Source organism: Myxocyprinus asiaticus, chromosome 14 (genome assembly GCF_019703515.2).
Source record: "Myxocyprinus asiaticus isolate MX2 ecotype Aquarium Trade chromosome 14, UBuf_Myxa_2, whole genome shotgun sequence".
In the NCBI taxonomy this organism is placed as follows: domain Eukaryota; kingdom Metazoa; phylum Chordata; class Actinopteri; order Cypriniformes; family Catostomidae; genus Myxocyprinus; species Myxocyprinus asiaticus.
Genome location: NC_059357.1, coordinates 20,376,697 through 20,396,703, shown reverse-complemented (window position 1 = coordinate 20,396,703; position 20,007 = coordinate 20,376,697). Strand labels below are relative to the sequence as shown.

Sequence of the window (20,007 nt, the reverse complement as noted above, 5' to 3'; positions counted from 1 at the left end):
AGGAATACATTTAAAGAACTTTTCATAAAGGGGTTTACCATGCAAACTGTATAACAGCTAAAGCATGCTAATTGAAGTGCCACCTCTAAAGACATTTAAAGTTAAAAAACTACATTAACTAGTTGACCTTGCTAATTACCTATTTGGTTGTTGGATGACTAGTCAACCTTTGCAACCAAGGTATGAATTTAGCATTTTCTTATGCTGTGAAATTGGCATTTTCCATGTGCAGTGGCTGGGAAGTTTTTGTTGTCTACCCGCCACTATGGCAGGCGACCCATAAGACATCTCGTAGTGACAAATGATAAGAAAAGCTGTTAGACAAAAAGACAGGCACTTGAAGAAATGCAACAGATGAAAGAAAAGCCATCGATGCTCATCTGATTTGTAGTTTGTTCAGAGGTTCAATGGCGCTTTGCAGCTCACGCACGAAGCACGTTCTCACTCTTTCTGTTTCTGTTGTCTGTAAACAGTTTGCAAGGATAGTGTCATCTATAAGAATGCTGCAAATGATCTCAGACTAGTTCAGGAGGTGCTCTGAGTTTTGTTCACTTTAACATGCATTGTGAATGCAACTCTGCAGGTTTACTTTATAAATATATATATATATATATATATATATATATATATATATATATATATATATATATAAAAGTGGCTGGTAAAATTAGGCATTTACCAGCCACTGTTTCAAAGTTACATTCATACCCTGTTGGTGACCGATCCTTTGTCAGACCAGCTGTGTACATATGTATGCTGATGAAATTAGGAAATGCTTATATGCATGCTCTGCATTGTGCATTTTGTAATTCTACCTGTCTGGTCACAGATCATGCTGAGCTTGCAGCAGAGGGCGCAGAAACGAGCCAGTTACCTTCTGCAGCTGGATGAGATCAGCCCCCGCCTCGCTGCCATGACAAACACTGAGATGGCACTGCCAGGGGAGGTGTCTGCTACTGATGCAGTCACCATCCAGAGTGTGGGCAACACCATCACCATTCTACCCACTAAAACTAAACCCAAAAAACTCTACTTCCTTGGCTCTGATGGCAGAAACTATCCTTACCTCTTCAAAGGTAGGACATGGTTAAGGGCATGTTTCCAAGACATTACATACAGTTGAAGTCAGAAGTTTGCATACACCTTAGCCAAATACATTTACACTCTTGGTGGACCTTTTCACAGTTCCTGACATTTAATGGTAGAAAACATTCCCTGTCTTAGGTCAGCTAGGATCACTATTTTAAGAATGTGAAATGTCAGAAAAATAGTAGAGAGAATTATTTATTTCAACTTTTATTTCTTTCATCACATTCCCAATGGGTCAGAAGTTTACATACACTTTGTTTGTATTTGGTAGCATTGCCTTTAAATTGTTTAACTTAGGTCAAACGTTTTGAGGAGCCTTCCACAAGCTTCTCACTATAAGTTGCTGGAATTTTGGCCCATTCCTCCAGACAGAACTGGTGTAACTGAGTCAGGTTTGTAGGCCTCCTTGCTCGCACACGCTTTTTCAGTTCTGCCCACAAATTTTCTATCGGATTGAGGTCAGGGCTTTGTGATGGCCACTCCAATACCTTGACTTTGTTGTTCTTACGCCATTTTGCCACAACTTTGGAGGTATGCTTAGGGTCATTTGTCCATTTGGAAGACCCATTTGTGACCGAGCTTTAACTTCTGGCTGATGTCTTGAGATTTTGCTACAATATATCCACATCATTTTCCTTCCTTATAGTGCCATCAATTTTGTGAAGGGCACCAGTCCCTCTGTTGCTGCCACTAGAGGTCGAACGATTTTACCGATAATTAATTTGGGCAGTACCTGCCGATAACCGATTAATCAACCGATAGTTTTTAAAATTGATACTGAATGGAAAAAATAACAAAGTAAAATAGTGCTGAACATTATTACAAAAATAAACAGTACTGAATGAACCATGAAAATGTATTGTACTTTTGAATGAAATAAATATTAATATATGAACTAATATTTGAATTCTAAAGTCAGCTAATTTTTAAATTGACGTTGTTTCCTTGGTCCACAAGAGGGCACAATAAATACATAAACCATTCAGCACCGTTATATTATTGCATAGAACATTCCTATCCTGGCTGTTAAAAAAAGAGCATTTCATTTTCAACTAATGTGCATAAAATAAATTAAAGTTTTAGTTGGTCCATATTCTCAAATGTTAAGTCAAAAGTAAAATGAGGGGGGCAAACGCTTCAATAGACAGTTCACATGGTGTTACACTTGCATTGATTCCTACTACTCCAGACTCAAGCTTCATAATAACAGCGAAATACCACATTGTTTTTTATTCAGTACAGTTGTATGTAGAGTAGCAATATTCACAGATAGCAGTGGTATTTGGCTGAACTCGGTGGTGAAGCTGCTCAGACTTTGAGCCCAGGCCAAGGGCTGTTCAAAGAGACAGAACGCAACAGACTGGAACCGAACACGAGAATCTTGAGACACATATTTCCAAGTTGAACATCCTTCCTGAGAAAACATTTAAACAACTCATTGCTTAATCTGAGAAACTCTTATAAGAGAGCAAGACGCAATGCCCAAAGACCTCCACCAACTGTAAGGGGCTGTTCACATCGAACGCTTTTGCAGCCATCCATTTGTTTTTCTATGTAAACGCGCACTAGACGAATGTCTTTGTTTCCCTTTGTTTTGGTTTATTCAGCATCTCGTGTAGGAGCACTGTTTTTTAGGTGATGTGTCTAATTAAAAAGAACTTTAAAAGCATATTGAAACACCTGCTTTGTTAAACTGTATTTATTGCGCTGTGTCTAGCCTTTTTTAGTGCAAGAATGTGATCGATCTGAAGTCATCGTATTACAGTGAGGATAAAAAAATGTAATTTAAATCAGATACATTTCTGATTTGTTTATATGTTTCTCTTGGCTGCATGAAGATATTAACTTGCTTTCTCACATCACTAGCTTTACATATGCAACATGCATAAATGTGACCAGCTGGATATAAAGTAATGCAAATAGATGGTAAAAGATGGTAACAGTTGTGACATTTAAACATTTGGGAAGAACTTGCGTGTATTTTTGTCACATTGTTCTAACAGCTTGAGGTTAGCTTTAATGTTAGCGTCCTCTCAGCCTTGTCGGTAAACATACTGCTGTTCTCTACTAATGCAGCATCTAGTCAACAAATTAATTACTTTATAATGAAATGACATTGTGTATTGTAGTGTACTGTATACCTTTTCGTTGTTGATGTTTTAAATCTGCATCTGAAGTGTTCCGCTCCATGCAGAGTGTAGTCTCACGTGTCAAAAACAGCACAAGGCATCAGTGATGTGATTAGTTTTATTTTGCCTCCTAGAGGCCGCTCTCATACTGTGTAACGACAGTGGACCCTTCCCAGCCACTCCAGCACCGGACGTAACGGGGAAAAACTATCGATGTGGATTTTTGCAGATAACCGATAGTTCCAGAAATATGTTATCGATGCTGATTAATTGGCAAAACTGATATATCGGTTCACCTTTAGCTGCCACCCCCATGCTTCATGGTTAGGATGGTGTTCTTCGGCTTGCAAGCCTCACCCTTTTTCATCCAAACATGACAATGGTCATTATGGCCAAAAAGTTCAATTTTTGTTTCATCAGACCAAAGGACATTTCTCCAAAAAGAAAGATCTTTTTCCCCATGTGCACTGGCAAACTGTATTCTGTTTTTTTTTTTTTTCTTCTTATGGTGGTTTTGGAGCAGTAGCATCTTCCTTGCTGAGCAGCCTTTCAGGTTATGTCGATATAGGACTCATTTTACTGTGGATATAGATACTTGTCTACCTGTTTCCTCCATCTTCACAAGGTCCTTTGCTGTTGTTCTGGGATTGATTTGCACTTTTCGCACCAAATTACGTTCATCTCTAGGAGACAGAATGCGTCTCCTTCCTGAGTGGTATGATGGCTGCGTGGTCCCATGGTGTTTATATTTGTGTACTGTTGTTTGTACAGATGAATGTGGTACCTTCAGGCATTTGGAAATTGCGCCCAAGGATGACCCAGGCTTGTGGAGGTCCACAAATATTTTTTTTCTGAGGTCTTGGCTGATTTCTTGTGATTTTCCCAATCTTGCCAAAACTGTAGTTTGCTAATGTGAAATATGTGGAGTGGTTAAAAAAAATAGTTTTAAAGACTTCAACCTAAGTGCATGTAAACTTCTGACTTGAACTCTACCTAATGTATGTGCAGTCCTACAAAGCAAGCTACTATGTCAGCACTTAAACTAAGAAAATTGGCTTCAAACTTTTTTGAATGTCAAGCCATAGCCTGCACCGATTAGATATGTACATGAAGAAATATGTCTAAAAATCTATGAATAATTATTTGACATTATCCTAAAAATGCAGATAATTCAGTCTTTGTATTACTGTACACTACTGTGCTTTGCCTTTTTTGTATTGTTGATTTTGTGGTTACTGGAATTTTCACACTCAATTTTTTCTGGGTCTAAGCATAGTAGAGCCAAATCTGTCTGTCATAGGGCAGATAATCTAAGAACCCCCATTTTGGTATCAGCTTAATTGACAAAATGTGTAGTTACTGTGTTTTGGCCTTTGCACAGCAGTGAAAATGTCCATATAAACCTTTATTAATTTGTGTTCTGTGATTTAGGACTGGAGGACTTGCATTTGGATGAGAGGATCATGCAGTTCTTGTCCATAGTCAACACCATGTTCACAAAGGTGAATCAGAAGGAGAGTCCGCGGTTCCACGCCCGTCACTACTCCGTCACACCACTGGGCACCAGATCAGGACTCATCCAGTGGGTTGATGGAGCCACTCCTCTGTTCGGACTGTACAAACGTTGGCAGCAGCGTGAGACTGTGCTTCAAGCTCAGAAGGTGAGGGTGGAAAAATAAGGGATTATACTTGTAAAAAAAAATTCTCTGTGGTCTTCAATGACACACGGTTGTCTTGTATGGCCGAGTTGTATAATGCATTTCCTGGTAGGTTATGGTTAACTTTGTGTGAAAGACCTCTGCTCATTTGGGAAGAAGGAAGCAGGAGCTGGGTGCACATCCAAACGTACACCATTTATTTTCACACTTCAGTGTCTTCCCATTCACACATCGCTTTTCAGCATCACACACCTTAGTGGCTTTTCAGCTCACTAACCATGCAGTTGCTTTGCTTTTCGGCAGCAGCTCTCAACCACACACACACACAGCTTTGTTGCGTCTCTCTCTGTGTCTCTCCCGACTGCAGCTCTGGTTGCGGCTTTATACCTCGCCCGCCAACACTGCTATCACAAAAGCTGGGCGAGATAATTCGCCCCAGGTGTCCATCCCGGCCTCGTTCCGCCCCATCGTCGCTCGGCCCCGTCCCGCTCGCCACACTTGGTTAATGTGAACAAGTTTTGTTAAAGGGATAATTTACCATTATGTTGTTCCAAATTTGCATGACTTTCTTTACTTGTCGAACACAAAATTAGTCATTAGTCCCAGTAATAATAATAATAATATCCTTTTTCTATACAATCAAAGTGAATGGTGACTTCAGGATGTCATTCTACCTAACGTCTCCTTTTGTGTTCCACAGAAGTTATACAGGTTTGGAACTACATGAGGGTGTGTAAATGACAACAATTGAAATTTTTGGGTGAACTATCTCTTTAATTGTTTAGGCACCTAACTTTTTTTTTTTTTTTTTATTTTTTGCTTAAGAATTTTAAAAGAAGATTAGAATAAACATTGTGCCTTTTTTCAACTCTAGGCACAGGACTCCTTCCAGCATCCCCAGAACCTTCCCATGGTCCCCCGTCCCAGTGAACTGTACTACAGTAAGATCGGCCCTGCTTTGAAAGCTGTCGGTCTCAGTTTGGATGTATCACGCCGTGATTGGCCACTCAGCGTTATGAGAGATGTGCTACGGGAGCTGATGGAGGCCACACCCCCTAACCTGCTGGCAAAGGAGCTCTGGTGCTCCTGTACCACCCCTAGTGAGTGGTGGAGTGTCACACAGGTCAGAGGAACTACTGTGAGACAAAATTAAGTGTAATTTAAGCATTGCACTATAATTAACCCAAACATGGTTGTGCCTGTTTAGTCTTATGCCAGATCCACTGCTGTGATGTCAATGGTGGGATATATTATTGGATTGGGCGATCGTCACCTTGACAACGTGCTGATTGATATGACGACAGGCGAGGTGGTGCACATTGACTACAATGTCTGTTTTGAAAAGGGTGAGTTGAGGGAGCTTGTTTAAGTCAGAATATGTCTAAACACTGGTTAATTTGCATAGACATTTTAATGCTACATTATTTTCACAGGAAAAAGCTTAAGAGTACCAGAGAAGGTTCCTTTCCGTATGACACACAATATTGAGACCGCTTTGGGGGTCACAGGAGTGGAGGGCATCTTTAGACTTTCCTGTGAACAGGTGAGAATTGCCATTTTAAGTTTTGTCCTGTTGATTCAATGCTCTACCAATCGCAGTCTAATTTAGAAAATATGTGCAAATTAAACTGGTCTCCTTCCCTTCATGTGTCTATCAGGTGATCCAGATAATGCGGCGTGGTAGAGAGACACTCTTGACTCTCTTAGAGGCATTTGTGTATGACCCCTTGGTGGACTGGACAGCTGGTGGGGAGGTAGGGTTTGCAGGTGCCGTGTATGGAGGAGGAGGACAGCAGGCAGAGAACAAGCAGAGCAAGAGAGAGATGGAGCGAGACATCACCCGTAGCCTCTTTTCCTCCCGTGTAGCGGAGATTAAGGTGAGAAATACTAATAGTACAGAACTGAATAAAGAACTGCTTAACATAGTATTGCCTTTTAATATACAAATTACATTTGCATATGTTTTTCTACAGCTTGCATCATCAGCAACTTTGTAACAACATTTTTGTATACAAGTTTGAGAAAATTGGCAAGCGTTTGCTAGCCAAAATTGTTTCATGTTTTTCAGGTGAACTGGTTTAAAAACCGTGAGGAGATGACCGGTGTACTGCCACAAGTAGAGGAGGCGGTAGATGAGTACCTAAGCCTGCAGGAGCAGCTCACACAAGCGGAGAAAGTACAGCACAAGCTTCTGGAGGAGATGGAGTTCCTAGAGGGAGCCGACACCAGAGCAGATCATCCAGTTCACACCCTGGAGCATAGGTTAGCAGAACAATGACTTCTGTTTGAGTTTTTGGCTCAGCTGCCTGATCATTAAGCACACAAGATTTATAGATTAGATATGATAGAATAAAAACCTGTAATCCATTCTTTCTCCTCTTCCATGCCCTCCACAGGTACTCAGAGCACACTCAGTTACAGTCCAGGCAGAGAACTGTACAGGATGCCATTCAGGGGAAGCTGTCTGATCTTGATCAGTGGATCTCTCAGTACCAGGCTGCCTTTGCCAGTCTGGAGGCCACCCAGCTCGCCAGCCTCCTGCAGGAGATCAGTAGCCCTATTGATCTAGGTACATAATTCTAAATGGAATATGCATTTTCAAAATACAAATTTTTTTTATGAATTCTCTGGGATTTATTGAATTCTCTGGGATTTATTGATAGTGAAATAGTGAAGGGCAAATAGTGAAATTCTTAGCCATTGTATTGCTCCATAAAATGTTGTTTTGGTCCTTTTAAACTGTAGGTCCTCCCAGCTATGTGCCAGCTACATCCTTCCTGCAGAACGCAGGCCAGGCACACCTGATCAGCCAGTGTGAGGCTCTGGAGGCAGAGGTGAGTGCTCTGTTACAGCAGCGACGTTCGCAACTGCGTGGTTGTCTCGAGCATCTTCACAGCTATGCCACCGTTGCCCGGCTATACCCCCGTGCAGTGTTGCACAGGCATAGAGTCCACGCGTGGAAACAGTGGATGGAGGAGCTTGTGTGTGACATGACCGTGGAGCACTGCCAGACCATCTATCACCAGTGAGTGCAACTACTGCTTGCGTTTCCAGTTAGAAAAGTACACTACCAGTCAAAAGCTTGGACAACCTTACTCATCCTTTATTATTACTAAATAGCACACATGGAAGTATGGGAATTATGTGGTAACTTCAATTATAGAAATTATAGTTTAGCTTTTGCTTTTTAAACGGTATTGAAGGAGTTCCCGTGTATGTTGGCCGTTTGCAATTTGGACAATTTCAGCATTACAGACATGACATTTGCAGGGAAAACGTCAAATTTGACATCACATATAAAGCACTCATGAACCATTTGAATGAATAATCATAGACACCTGCAGATAAAGTCCAGACATCGGAAAATGTTCAGTCTAAATAAGTTTTGTTCCTATTTAGATCGGAAAATGAACTTGCGTTACGGATGAGACTAAAATAGACATGAGTTTTTGGGAGACCGCACACTTTGTAAAAACTCTAGAAATACCACTAACCACATAATGTAGGAGGGTTGGCACTCCTAAGAACATGTAATATTACATTTTTATTAATTGTTGTTTTTACATAAATGGGGAAAAAACATTGTTATGGGCGTGGCATCTCTTCGTTACGGATGTGACTGTTGTAAAGCAGCACTTAAATGACGAGGGGAAAACCATCCAGAACGCTAAAACTTGTATACTTTGATCTCTGAGACATCCGTATGATATCTAACAATGATACATGATGGATTGTAATAAGACTGAAATCACGATATGGCATTGCACTAATACTAAGCATCAAAAGGCTGCGTAATAAAGTATGCAATGGCTGCTTCGGACAGCACTGCGCCGTGTGAATGGTTCCCTGGCGGGAGTTAAGTATAAGCGGAACACGCATAATAGTGCAGCAATATTTGATTGTTGATCATATTACAATTCAAAAGGTAAAGTTTGTCAAAATGGTCCCTTCCCAAATGCTGGCTATAAATGCAGTAGCTTGAAACAAGTCACAGATCAAAGCAATAGTCAGTGATCTGTCAGAATCATAATTGTACAGAACGAGCGGTGGAGGCTTGTGATTCTCTCATTGATATTCGTATGATTTGATATGAAGTGTCCATAACGGTCACGTCCGTAATGCATTTTTATAAGCGTTTCAAGTAACAAAGAGAGACCATTTGTTGTTCATAATTTACATCAACGTAAGTTAGCTTTGTACAGAAAGTATCAACTTATTTGACTGAATATTGCTTGTGATATAAACTTAACCTCTAAAACATTATGGATGTGACACAGTGCTGAAATGCTGCAACATCATAAATGTGGCTCTTATAATGTAAAAAAAAAAAAAAAAAGAGTTATGACAAAGTGTGCATATTTTTCAGATAATTTTATGTCTCTGGAAAATGCTTTTTGTTAAAGTGAAAATAAATTATTCTTTCCCTCTTTTGCCATTATAAAATATTGCTGTTTGAAAATGTTGTTTTAGAAATGGTGCACCCCTCATGTGAGGTGGATAATGCCATTTCCTTAAAAAAATCCATTATAGCACTATAATACTGTAAAATATATATCTAAATGAACAATTTAAAAGGGGTTTTGTGCCTTTTTTAAAACTTTATCTTTCCATGGTATGGTTGACTTGTGGAATTGCTTTTCCTTCAATCTCTGGTCTGACTCTATATAAAATTGTTTAAAAAAAATAAAATAAATTATTTGTAAAGAAATTAATATCTTGGCACAATTTAAATTTGTCTACAAAACTCATTTAAACCTTTAAGCGTAAACCTTTATATCAAAGAGTTTCAGGTTCATTAGAATTACAAATTCAGGGGGGGCCTGGGTAGCTCAGCGAGTATTGTCACTGACTGCCACCCCTGGAGTCGTGAGTTCGAATCCAGGGTGTGCTGAGTGACTCCAGCCAGGTCTCCTAAGCAACCCAATTGGCCCAGTTGGTAGGGAGGGTAGAGTCACATGGGGTAACCTTCTCGTGGACGCAAATTAGTGGTTCTCGCTCTCAATGGGGCGCGTGGTAAGTTGTGCATGGATCGTGGGGAGTAGCATGAGCCTCCACATGTGGAGTCTCTGCGGTGTCATGCACAATGAGCCACTTGATAAGATGCGCAGATTGACTGTCTCAGAAGCGGAGGCAACTGAGACTTGTCCTCCGCCATCCGGATTGAGGTGAGTAACCGTGCCACCGTGAGGACCTACTAAGTAGTGAGAATTGGGCATTCCAAATTGGGGAGAGAAAAAAAAAAAAGAATTACAAATTCAGTCAAGTGTGTCCAAACCTTTGCCTGGTTATAATTTATTACAGAAAAGGGTCCTAACCTCCTAAGCTTGCAGTTATGGTGGAAACTTTTTTGTGAAAGTGCCAGTAAAATAATAATTTGTGAGAAATGCACATTAAATGGACTTAAGTTATAGAAAAGGCTCTTTTTACCATTCAGGTATGAAATGCAGTTTGCCCCTCAGCCCCCTCCTGCCACATGTTCGTTCCTGTCCAGCATCGAGATGGCGCTGCAGCACCACGCAGCAGAGACCAACACTCGACTCCTACGGCAGGTGGAGCGTCTTAAGACAGAGGGCGCCAGTGTTCCTGTGTGTGAGGAGCAGCTGCAGGAGATTGAACGCTGCATCAAAGTCTTCCTGCATGAGGACGCTGGGCTCGGCTCCTTCAGTTTGGCTGGCATCATCGTCTCTGCCCTCTGTGCCCTCACCAGGTCTGTATCTGTGGCTTTAAAAAAAAGCTGTACAATTTTAAATGTAGGAATTAAAAACTTCATAGTCAAAAGGTGTGGGAATCCTGAATTTATCATCAGAAAGGGTCTTGACATTTTCTCTATCCTCTATGCCTGAACTTGTTTTTTGAAAGTTCTTTAGGAATGTTTCTGTGCTTTGACAGGCGTAACCTGGTGATGGAGGGAGCCGCAGCGAGTGCAGGAGAGCAGCTGGTGGACCTGACATCCCGTGACGGTGCCTGGTTCTTGGAGGAGCTCTGCAGTATGAGTGGGAACATCGCGTGCCTCGTGCAACTGTTGCGGCAGTGCCAGCTCTTGTCCCATGACCTGGACTTCCTTAGCCCTTCCGAAACCTCACAAGCTGTCTACCTGGCCAACGGCGTCTATACCTGCCTTCAGGTAATACGCTTCCTTCATTTAATGGTATGATTTGTGTAAGTGACCTCATTTTGTGTCCATCTTTTTCACTTTCTTAGCCCTTCCCCCCCTTATTTGCAGGAGCTCAACACAAACTTTCGTCAGATTATCTTCCCAGAGGCTCTGCGCTATATGCTAAAGGGGGAGAGCACGCTAGAGACCATGTTAGCAGAGCTGGATGCGCTTATTGATCAGTGTGCAGATGGAGTTTCACTGCAGGGGTTAGGTGAGGTTTTGCAGGCCCACCTTCGTAACACTGCCATGGGTCTAGAAGAGGATGCAGACGACCACTATCTGAATGTCACCAGGTAAAGTGGACGAGACTTATTTGCTGTACTGGCCATGTTTAAGCTGCATTGCTGCTTTGGTCTTAACTGTGTGATTGTGTGTGTTTGTCAGGGTTCTGCAGGCCCAGTACTCGGAACTAATCCAGCCTCGCAGTATGGAGAGCTCAATTCAGGAAACACCAAAGATGAGCGCCGGTCAGATGTTGTTGGTGGCTTTTGATGGCATGTTTGCACAGCTGGAGACTGCCTTTGGACTTTTGATAGACAAGGTAAAACATTTTCTTGTAGAATCTATTAGCTAATAAGGTCAATTAAATTTCTTGAGGGGATAGAGGTGTAATACAATATTGAATATCTGTTTAGCTGAGCCTGCTTGCGCAGTTGAAATATCCTGTAAACCTGCATTTTTTTTTCAAAGATTCCAAAAAGGTATTGAACTAAAATTATTCCTGTTCTGCCCTGCAGCTTAACTCTATGGACGTGCCTGCTGCCTGGAGAAAGGTGGATGTGATCCGGGAGGCCAGAGCTACACAGGTCCATTTCTTTGATAATTTGGAGTCAAGACAGGTCTTAGAGCAGATTTTCTTCCTGAAGAGACTCCAAACCATCAGAGACTTCTTCTGTCTGTGTGGCTCATTTGCACAGACACTCTCTGGTAAATCACTAATGGACTTACTTTCCTTTCAGTACATTTAATTAACTCACAATTAAAAATGCAGCAGCACATATGAATAAAAATCAAGATTTTCTATCATACTCTCTGTGTGTGTGTGTGTATATGTGTATATATATATATATATATATATATATACATACATACATACATACATATATATACACACACTATACAGTAGTTCTAACAACTAGCATGTTTAGTATAATATGATGCTCTTGATCAGACATAGACCCTTCTCATATTGTTCAACAGGAACTTGCCCTACACCCACTGATGAGCCTCCACCCTCTAATGGCCCAGTCCCCATAGGGAAGCCTTTGTACCGAGGCTCCACCGTGGTCAGCGAGGACCAGATGATGCGGCCAATCAAAGCCTTCACAGCAGACTTTGTGAGGCAGATGCTGATGGGCCTCCCTACCCAGGCTCTGGGCCTGGCCATCTGCAGCACTCTCAGTGCCCTTGGCATGGATCTCATTGCCCAGGTAGAGGCAAAGGACTTTGGTGCTGAGGGGAAAGTCTCTCTAGATGACCTTTGTAAGAAAGCAGTTGAGCAGGGGGTGCAGGCAGGGCGTCTCTCCCAACTGCTGCTCAACAGAGCTACAGTGCTGGCCAGCTCCTATGACACAGCCTGGAAAAAACTGGACCTGGTGCGACGTCTGGAGGTCAACATCGAAGCCTGTAAGGTCAGCCTGCAGAGAACTCAGCTGCACATTGCTATGTTCCAGGTAAGAGCCCATGGTTTCTTTTAGTGTGTATGTCAACATACTGTTTAGAGATTTGAGGTTTCCTTTTATCCAGATCAATTCACATCATTATGGCATCTATTGTAATCCCTTGATTTGTTCTATTAGTGGCAGCATGAGGATATACTTGGTGCAAGAACTCAGCCTATGACGGTTAGCCCCCTGCCTCGCACCATCATCCTCAGCAACATGAAAAAGAAGCTCTACAAACTCAGTCAGGACGAAGCTTCTATTGCTGGTGTACAGGTAACACCTTTGCTTGTTTTAAGAATACTTGAAATAAGCCTTTTAATTGTACCTATTATACTTGCACAATATTTTCAGCTCATTCCTTAGTTTGGAAAAGAAAAACACTGTACAATAATGAACTTATTTTAGAAGTCTATGGAATGATCATACAGCACCAGAGTAACCTTTGAAAATATGCAATTTATCACACTTTTGAACAGGGACTAAAAACTAAATTTTTTTTATTTTGGTTAGTTCTGAGCAAAAACAGTATTTTTTCATTACAGTTCAGAATTTCTGCAGTCTCCTTTCCAGGTTACCGGTTAGAGCAAAATAAAAGAATGGTTAATAACCTGCTTTTTAAAATGACAGTACTCTGCACTAAGGGGTGGGTGAAATACAAATTGCAGTGCTGCCAGATTTCGCAAGAGAAACAAGCAACATGATCTGGGAAAAACAAGCCCAAAATATGCCACTTACCTCACCAAAATAAGCGAAAATAAGCAATTAGTTGTTTTCCTGTGTGGTGGATTTATCACCATAGAAATCATAAACAGTTAATTAACAGTTAAGTATAATTTTCATTACAGATCTATTTCTCAGTCAAAACCTGGCAGCATCAAATCTGTATTAATGCATCATATCTAACAATAATTCAGTGAAGACATGGAAACAAATGAGAAATGTACTTTTTACCACTAATAATGTTTTCCTTGTTTCTGGATTAGCCATGCATGTATACTGTATGTAGTATTTATACATAGTTGTTCAAAAGGTCTTTATTCAGAGAATACAAACATCCACAACAAGCAATTGGACAAAGAAATATGTGTTGCAGCAGTTTCCCTTAGGATCAAGGCACGTTTCATTTTTTCGGGCAATATGAAGTGGTGTAGTTCCAGAAATGTACTGTGATAAACCCTTTGGCCTTTGGTTTCATGAAAACATTATCGAAACAAAATTAACCGGTTATAACCGGTTACCAGCATTTAAAAATAATAATTTCACTCCGGAACAATTGAAAATCACTTTGTTCCGGTTTTTGGTTACGTTCTGCTAAATGTTTAGTTCGTTTTCTTTCGTTCCTTGAACCGTTTTTAGTCACTGCTTTTGAAAGTATAGGCATAACACTGTGATAGAATCCTTGTAAAATTACACTCACTGAGCACTTTATTAGGTACATCTTGTACACCTACTTATTCATGCGATTAACCAACCAATCATGTGGCAGCATTGCATAAAATCATGCAGATACAGGTCAACCATCAGAATGTGGAAAAATGTGATCTCAGTGATTTCGACCATGGGATAATTGTTGGTGCCAGATGGGCTGGTTTGAGTATTTCTGTAATTGCTGATCTCCTGGGATTTTCATGCACAACAGTCTCTAGAGTTTACTCAGTGTTGCCAAAAACAAAAAACATCCAGTGAGCGGCAGTGCTGTGGATGGAAACGCCTTGTTAATGAGAGAGGAACACAGAGAATGGCCAGACTGATTCAAGCTGACAGGAAGGCTATGGTAACTCAGATAACCACTCTGTACAATTGTAGTGAGCAGAATAGCATTTCAGAATGCACAACATGTCGAACCTTGAGGCGGATGGGCTACAATAGCAGAAGACCACGTCGGGTTCCACTTCTGTCAGCCATAAACAGAAAGCTGAGGCAGCAGTGAGCCATTAAGGGATGCACATGGTCAGGAACAATAATCAAATAGGCCATCTGTGTGGAGAAATAGAGATTCATCAGACCAGGCTAAGTTTTTCCAGTCTTCAACTGTCCAAACTTAGCCTGGTCTGATGAATCTCATGTGCATCCCTTAATGGCCACAATTTACCCATCTTCTAATGACTACTTCCAGCATGACAATGCACTATTTCACAAAGCAAAAGTCATCTCAAACTGGTTTCATGAACATGACAATGAGTTCACTGTTTTTCAATGGCCTTCCCAGTCACCGGATTTGAATTCAATAGAACACGTTTGGGATGTGGTAGAACGGGATATTCGTAGCATGAATGTGCAGCTGACAAATCTTTAGAAATTGCATGATGCAGTCATAGACTAGAATCTCAAAGGAATGTTTCCAACATCTTGTGGAATCCATGCAACAAAGAATTGAGGCTGTTTGAGAGCAAAGGGAGGCCCTACCTAGTATTAGTATAGTATTCCTAACTAAGTACTCAGTGAGTGTATAAACAATCCTTCAGCTCCTACAGCACCTACAAGGATAGGTGACATAATGATCTATTTAAGAAAAAAGGGTTTAGAGCAAACATCCACAGGACTTACAGTTGTAATGCATAAACAAGTTCATTCACCTAGACAAGTCACCTAGACTTCACTGTTTGACTTCCAGCATGAGTGCATATTATTTATTAGTTTGGTTGGTTTTTTTTCTGACTGAAGGACAAGTTGAAACTATTTTCTGTGGTATTTGACATGACTCTGTTGCTGTCGATAGCACTGAAGTTGTCACCCTAGAATATTCCTTTTACTGTTTCACTCTGGGATTTAACTTTTGCAGGAGAAATTGGCAGCTCTAGAGGGCAGCATAGAGCAGAGGCTGAAGTGGGCTGGCGGTGCAAACCCAGCCCTGGCTCCAGTGCTGCAGGACTTTGAGGCCACTATAGCAGAGCGCCGTGCCTTGGTGATGAAGGAAAGTCAGCGTGCCAACCAGGTCACTTTTCTCTGCAGCACCATCCTCAACTTTGAAGGCCTGCGTACCCGCACAGCAGAAGCCTTGAACATGGATGCCACGCTTTTTGAACTTGCTAAACGATGCCAGTCCACCTGCTCCTACGCTGCCCAGTTCAGCACCACAGTTTCCCCTCTGGAGCTTCAACTACTGCACAGGCTGGTTGGTGTTGCTCCCACTTTCACTTGCCAAGTTTTGATGAAGTACAATTGAGAGTAATATTGAAAGTTCAGCTTTGTATTGAATTGTCAATCTACCTCTTTAAATTCATAAACCATGTCTTTGCAGAGTCCTGCCATGGATCTGTCCATTGGTGGTCCTGAGTGGCTGGTGTATGCACAGGATCACCTCACCCAGGAGATGTCCAGTCAGAGAGCCATGCAAGAGGAGAGAGAGCAACAGCTGGAGAGTGTGACCGAGTCTCTACAGCTTCTGGTGGACACCATTAAAGGCATTCTGTCTAATCACAATCGGCAGCTTGCTGATGTGAAGCACCTGTTGCGTGCAATGGCAAAGGTATTTAATGTTCAAATGCTCAATATCTAGGAAATCTCAATCCTGAGGAAAAAGATGGGTCTCAAATGGCTTAAAATGGCTTTTTGTGTAGGCTCTAATTTTAGCTGGTTTTGAATTTGGCAGGATGAAGAAAATGCCCTTGCGGAGGGAGAGGAAGTGACTTACGATGGCAGTGTGCGGCAGTTCCTGTCTGAATACAAGGCGTGGCAGGACAATGTGCAGATAGTGTTGTTCACTGTAGTGCAAGCAGCAGGTCAACCCCGCAGCCAAGATCAGGTTGAGCTATTGCAGGAGGTCCCTGCCACATTGAAGGAACTCAAGGTCCAGAGCCTGAGGTGAGCATTTGCCAAAAGCTCTCTAGCATACTTTTACACTTATATTGACCTTATATGATCTATATTAAACATACAAAATATATGGTTACCTGGGAGAATGAACAATGTTTGTGGGTAACTTTACAAAACTGTGTTTATTTTAATAACAAACCAATGTGGCATCGCAAATGCTGCTTTTATTACATTAATATTTTGATAGTGAGACTCTGTGAAGTGGTTTTGAATATTTCTGAATGCCTTTTCATTTTTTTTGTAGCATCTACAATGGCTTGGTGGGCTTCGCCTCTCCCCTTGTTACAGAGAGAGGAAGTGACTGTACAAGTCCCACTTCCACAGTCCAGACAAGCTTTGCTGCTGGTGAGTTTAAGATGTTGCTTTGTGTTTTTATTTTTTTATTTTTTTATTTTTTATTTTTTCTGTGCCGTTTAATTGAACTCTTATTACATCTCTTACTACAGCAGTGCGCTGCAGTGGATTGAAAACTCAGCCTGATTGCATGTCTCAGAATGCCCGCAAAGCTTTTCCTCGTAACTTTGGGACCCCGGTGGACACTCCCCCCAGCACTCTGATGATCACCAGTAAAGGACTGGCCCCTAGCCCCAAAAGAGCTATGCGAGATCCTAAAACTGGGAGAGGTTAGTCCTAATGAAATGCCCTGATTTCCTATCCAACATTACAGTTACAATCTCTCAAATGTGGGATCATGATCATTAGATAAGCTGTGATTGTCCTAAAAGGGACAATTTGCAGGTATATTAACTGACATTACATAAGTGCTTTCTCATACTTGTTAACTCTGCTCAAGTTTTTAACATATTAACTAACAACTATTTGTAATAAACAGTAAATTAATTACTGACTAATGGTCAGTAATTAATTTAGAATTAGTACTCATGACAGTGGATTGTTGGGATAATATACAACCACTATCTCCTAGGAAAGTAGTGGCTTTATTTTTGTAGTTTTTGGCTATGGGATGTTTAGTTATCTTGATGTTGAAGTTTGAAATAACTTTGCTGTTAGTAACAACTGAGGGTAACTGTCCAACAATATTCCCTTAGCTGTGCAAGAGAGGAATTCTTATGCAGTCAGTGTGTGGAAGAGGGTGAAAGCCAAACTGGAAGGGAGAGATGTGGACCCTAACAGGAGAATGAGTGTCACTGAGCAGGTACTTCATTTTAAAAAGTGTTCCTTCTTGAGATTTATAACTTAAGGCTACTGTTGTGTTTTTTTATGCTTATTTGTTTTCACACTCTTTCTCAGGTGGATTATGTCATCAAGGAGGCTACAAATGTGGACAACCTGGCACAGTTGTATGAAGGATGGACAGCATGGGTGTGAACAGGATCCTTGGAGATCACTTTGGTCCAGCGAGGGTAGAAATCCACCGAAATCCACTGGGTCTGGGGCAATGGAGCCACAGAGCACCATGCGGGAAAGGGGGTGTGTAGAGACCCTCCCCCGGGCCCACACCGGATCCCAGTAGTAGCACAGCTGCATCCACCGATCCAGCTTACACAAAGAAATGGGTCTGCATCTGTCTCTTTGAGATTTGTGGGTAGTTCACCAAGATGGGGTGGCGGGGTGGGGGGGGGCAAGGCACACCGCTTGAACTACCCCCCCCACCAACCCCTGTATCAACAACAAACATAAACTTCTGTCAACTATCAAAATTAATAGGATTTTCTGCAGGGAAATTTGCAGGAGACAGTTTAACCAACTCCCAGTCTTAGAGCAGAGGTCTGCATTAATTAGGCAGTTTTTAGACTACACTTGTGAGAGAGTGGAAGGAAGGGTGATCCAGTCATTGTGGGATCCTCAGGACTCTGTTTTTGGATAGTTCAGGGTCAGGCACTGAGTTAAGGCTGGGTTGTTTTCTTCTGGAGCAGGTATGGAGGGCTGTGTAACCAGAAGGCTCAAGGGACTCCATTCAACGTCAGAAGGCCTGTGGCAGACCTTAGAGTTCTTAACCACAAAAACAAAAATCCTTTTCCCCTGAAGTATATATTGGAAAATGCTGAAAAACTTATTTTATACCTTCACTAATGTACTGCAAAGATTTCACAAGTAAAAGGCAAATTACGAAGTGGCTTTGGGAACATGTATGTTTTTGAATGTTTGGCACAATGAATAATGTGCTTCGAGTTGGTAAGTGCTCAGTCTGAGGTCTCTTTGATTTATTCCTTTAGAAAGCGGAATGCCGAAATGAGGCCCAGACTTGAAATGGTGAGATGTGCAAATCAGTTTCTAAATGTTTTTGTTTTTTTTCTTAGTATGCATCTCTAATCTTGTTTGAGTATTGTTGATTATTTCTCTCTTCTTTACTATGGATTTAGTCTAGATTGTTCCTTTTTTGACTTGTCTGTGGAAGTGTATCATTTCTGATACATGTCCCCATTAAAGCTTGTGTTTTACTGATCTTGACCTAGTTTTATATTTTTAGTGGGAGAAATAAGTATTGGAATAGTGATGTGGTGATGGTTAAATTGTTGTCTTAATGGTTTTACTCCATTTAGTTGGTCAAATAAACATATAATTAAAATGTTTTGGTGTTCTTGAGAGCATTTGCTTGGTTTTCTTTCTTTGTTCATGAATTGCCTGATTCTCTTATATTTAGGTTAAAGTAATCCTGGGTTATTTTGTTCCATGTTTAACACTGTAAATGTTTTACCTTGGGCCAGTAGTTCACACTGAAGCAAGGTTTGGAGCTTCATAATCCAGGGTTAAAAGAGGCCTTAACACAAGTTTAAAGGAATATTCTGGGTTAAGCTCAGATGACCTCATTCTGTCATAATGTTGATTACTACAAAAATGAATGACTCGTCCCTTTAAAAAAAGTAGTAGTAAAAATCGAGATTACAGTGAGGCACTTACAATGGAAGTGAATGGGGCCAAATTTGAGAAGGCAGAACTGTGAAACGTATAACTTTAAAGCACTTTCATTCTTTTTAAATCGTTGTGTGGTCGTTTCAGGGTTTATGGCATTACGTCTTTATGGCAACAAAGTTGTAAAATTTGATGCTAACCTTTTCTGTGTAAAGTTAAGTGATTTTATGACTAAAATTTTAACGTGTATTGTTTGTTTTGTCTGGTGGTTATACTTGTGAAACAGCGAGTATGTTTTGGCCCCATTCACTTCCATTGTTAGTGCCTCACTGTAACCAAGATTTTAGCTTTTTTTATTGTTGTTTTTGTTTTGAGGGAGGAACAAGTCAACATTAAGTTTTGTGCCCATCAACATTATGCTACAACTGCTGTCGATTGAGCTTAACTTGTATTGAATCCGGAATATTCCTTTAAAGCAGAGTTAAGCATTTTGTTTATGAGCATGATTTATGCATCACATTGAGTTAAATGCATTGAGTTCTGCCTTCAGATTTTAATAGTCCATATAGCTGAAGCAAAGTCTGCTAACTGGTATGTATGTATGTATGTATGTGTGTGTAATATATATATATTAGTAACATAATAAACATAAGAGTATGCACACTTGTGATCAAGTGTTC

General features: G+C 40.9%; 1 protein-coding gene across 4 annotated transcripts in view; it reads left to right on the top strand.

Moving 5' to 3' along the window:
- LOC127451342 (serine/threonine-protein kinase SMG1-like) overlaps positions 1-19,047 on the top strand; it is a 46,372-nt gene extending 27,325 nt beyond the window's left edge. For all 4 annotated transcript variants that reach the window (XM_051715949.1, XM_051715951.1, XM_051715950.1 and 1 more), the window contains 23 exons: positions 830-1,076; positions 4,650-4,879; positions 5,751-5,999; positions 6,084-6,222; positions 6,310-6,419; positions 6,535-6,753; positions 6,945-7,138; positions 7,273-7,445; positions 7,622-7,901; positions 10,311-10,583; positions 10,766-11,000; positions 11,100-11,326; positions 11,418-11,574; positions 11,771-11,960; positions 12,234-12,706; positions 12,833-12,970; positions 15,480-15,812; positions 15,939-16,166; positions 16,290-16,501; positions 16,758-16,858; positions 16,960-17,136; positions 17,563-17,669; positions 17,765-19,047. In XM_051715949.1, coding sequence (XP_051571909.1) covers positions 830-1,076; positions 4,650-4,879; positions 5,751-5,999; positions 6,084-6,222; positions 6,310-6,419; positions 6,535-6,753; positions 6,945-7,138; positions 7,273-7,445; positions 7,622-7,901; positions 10,311-10,583; positions 10,766-11,000; positions 11,100-11,326; positions 11,418-11,574; positions 11,771-11,960; positions 12,234-12,706; positions 12,833-12,970; positions 15,480-15,812; positions 15,939-16,166; positions 16,290-16,501; positions 16,758-16,858; positions 16,960-17,136; positions 17,563-17,669; positions 17,765-17,842 — 4,770 coding nt within the window. In that variant the 3' untranslated portion in view covers positions 17,843-19,047. The remainder of the gene's footprint in view (positions 1-829; positions 1,077-4,649; positions 4,880-5,750; positions 6,000-6,083; positions 6,223-6,309; positions 6,420-6,534; positions 6,754-6,944; positions 7,139-7,272; positions 7,446-7,621; positions 7,902-10,310; positions 10,584-10,765; positions 11,001-11,099; positions 11,327-11,417; positions 11,575-11,770; positions 11,961-12,233; positions 12,707-12,832; positions 12,971-15,479; positions 15,813-15,938; positions 16,167-16,289; positions 16,502-16,757; positions 16,859-16,959; positions 17,137-17,562; positions 17,670-17,764) is intronic.
- The last annotated feature ends 960 nt before the right edge of the window (positions 19,048-20,007 follow it).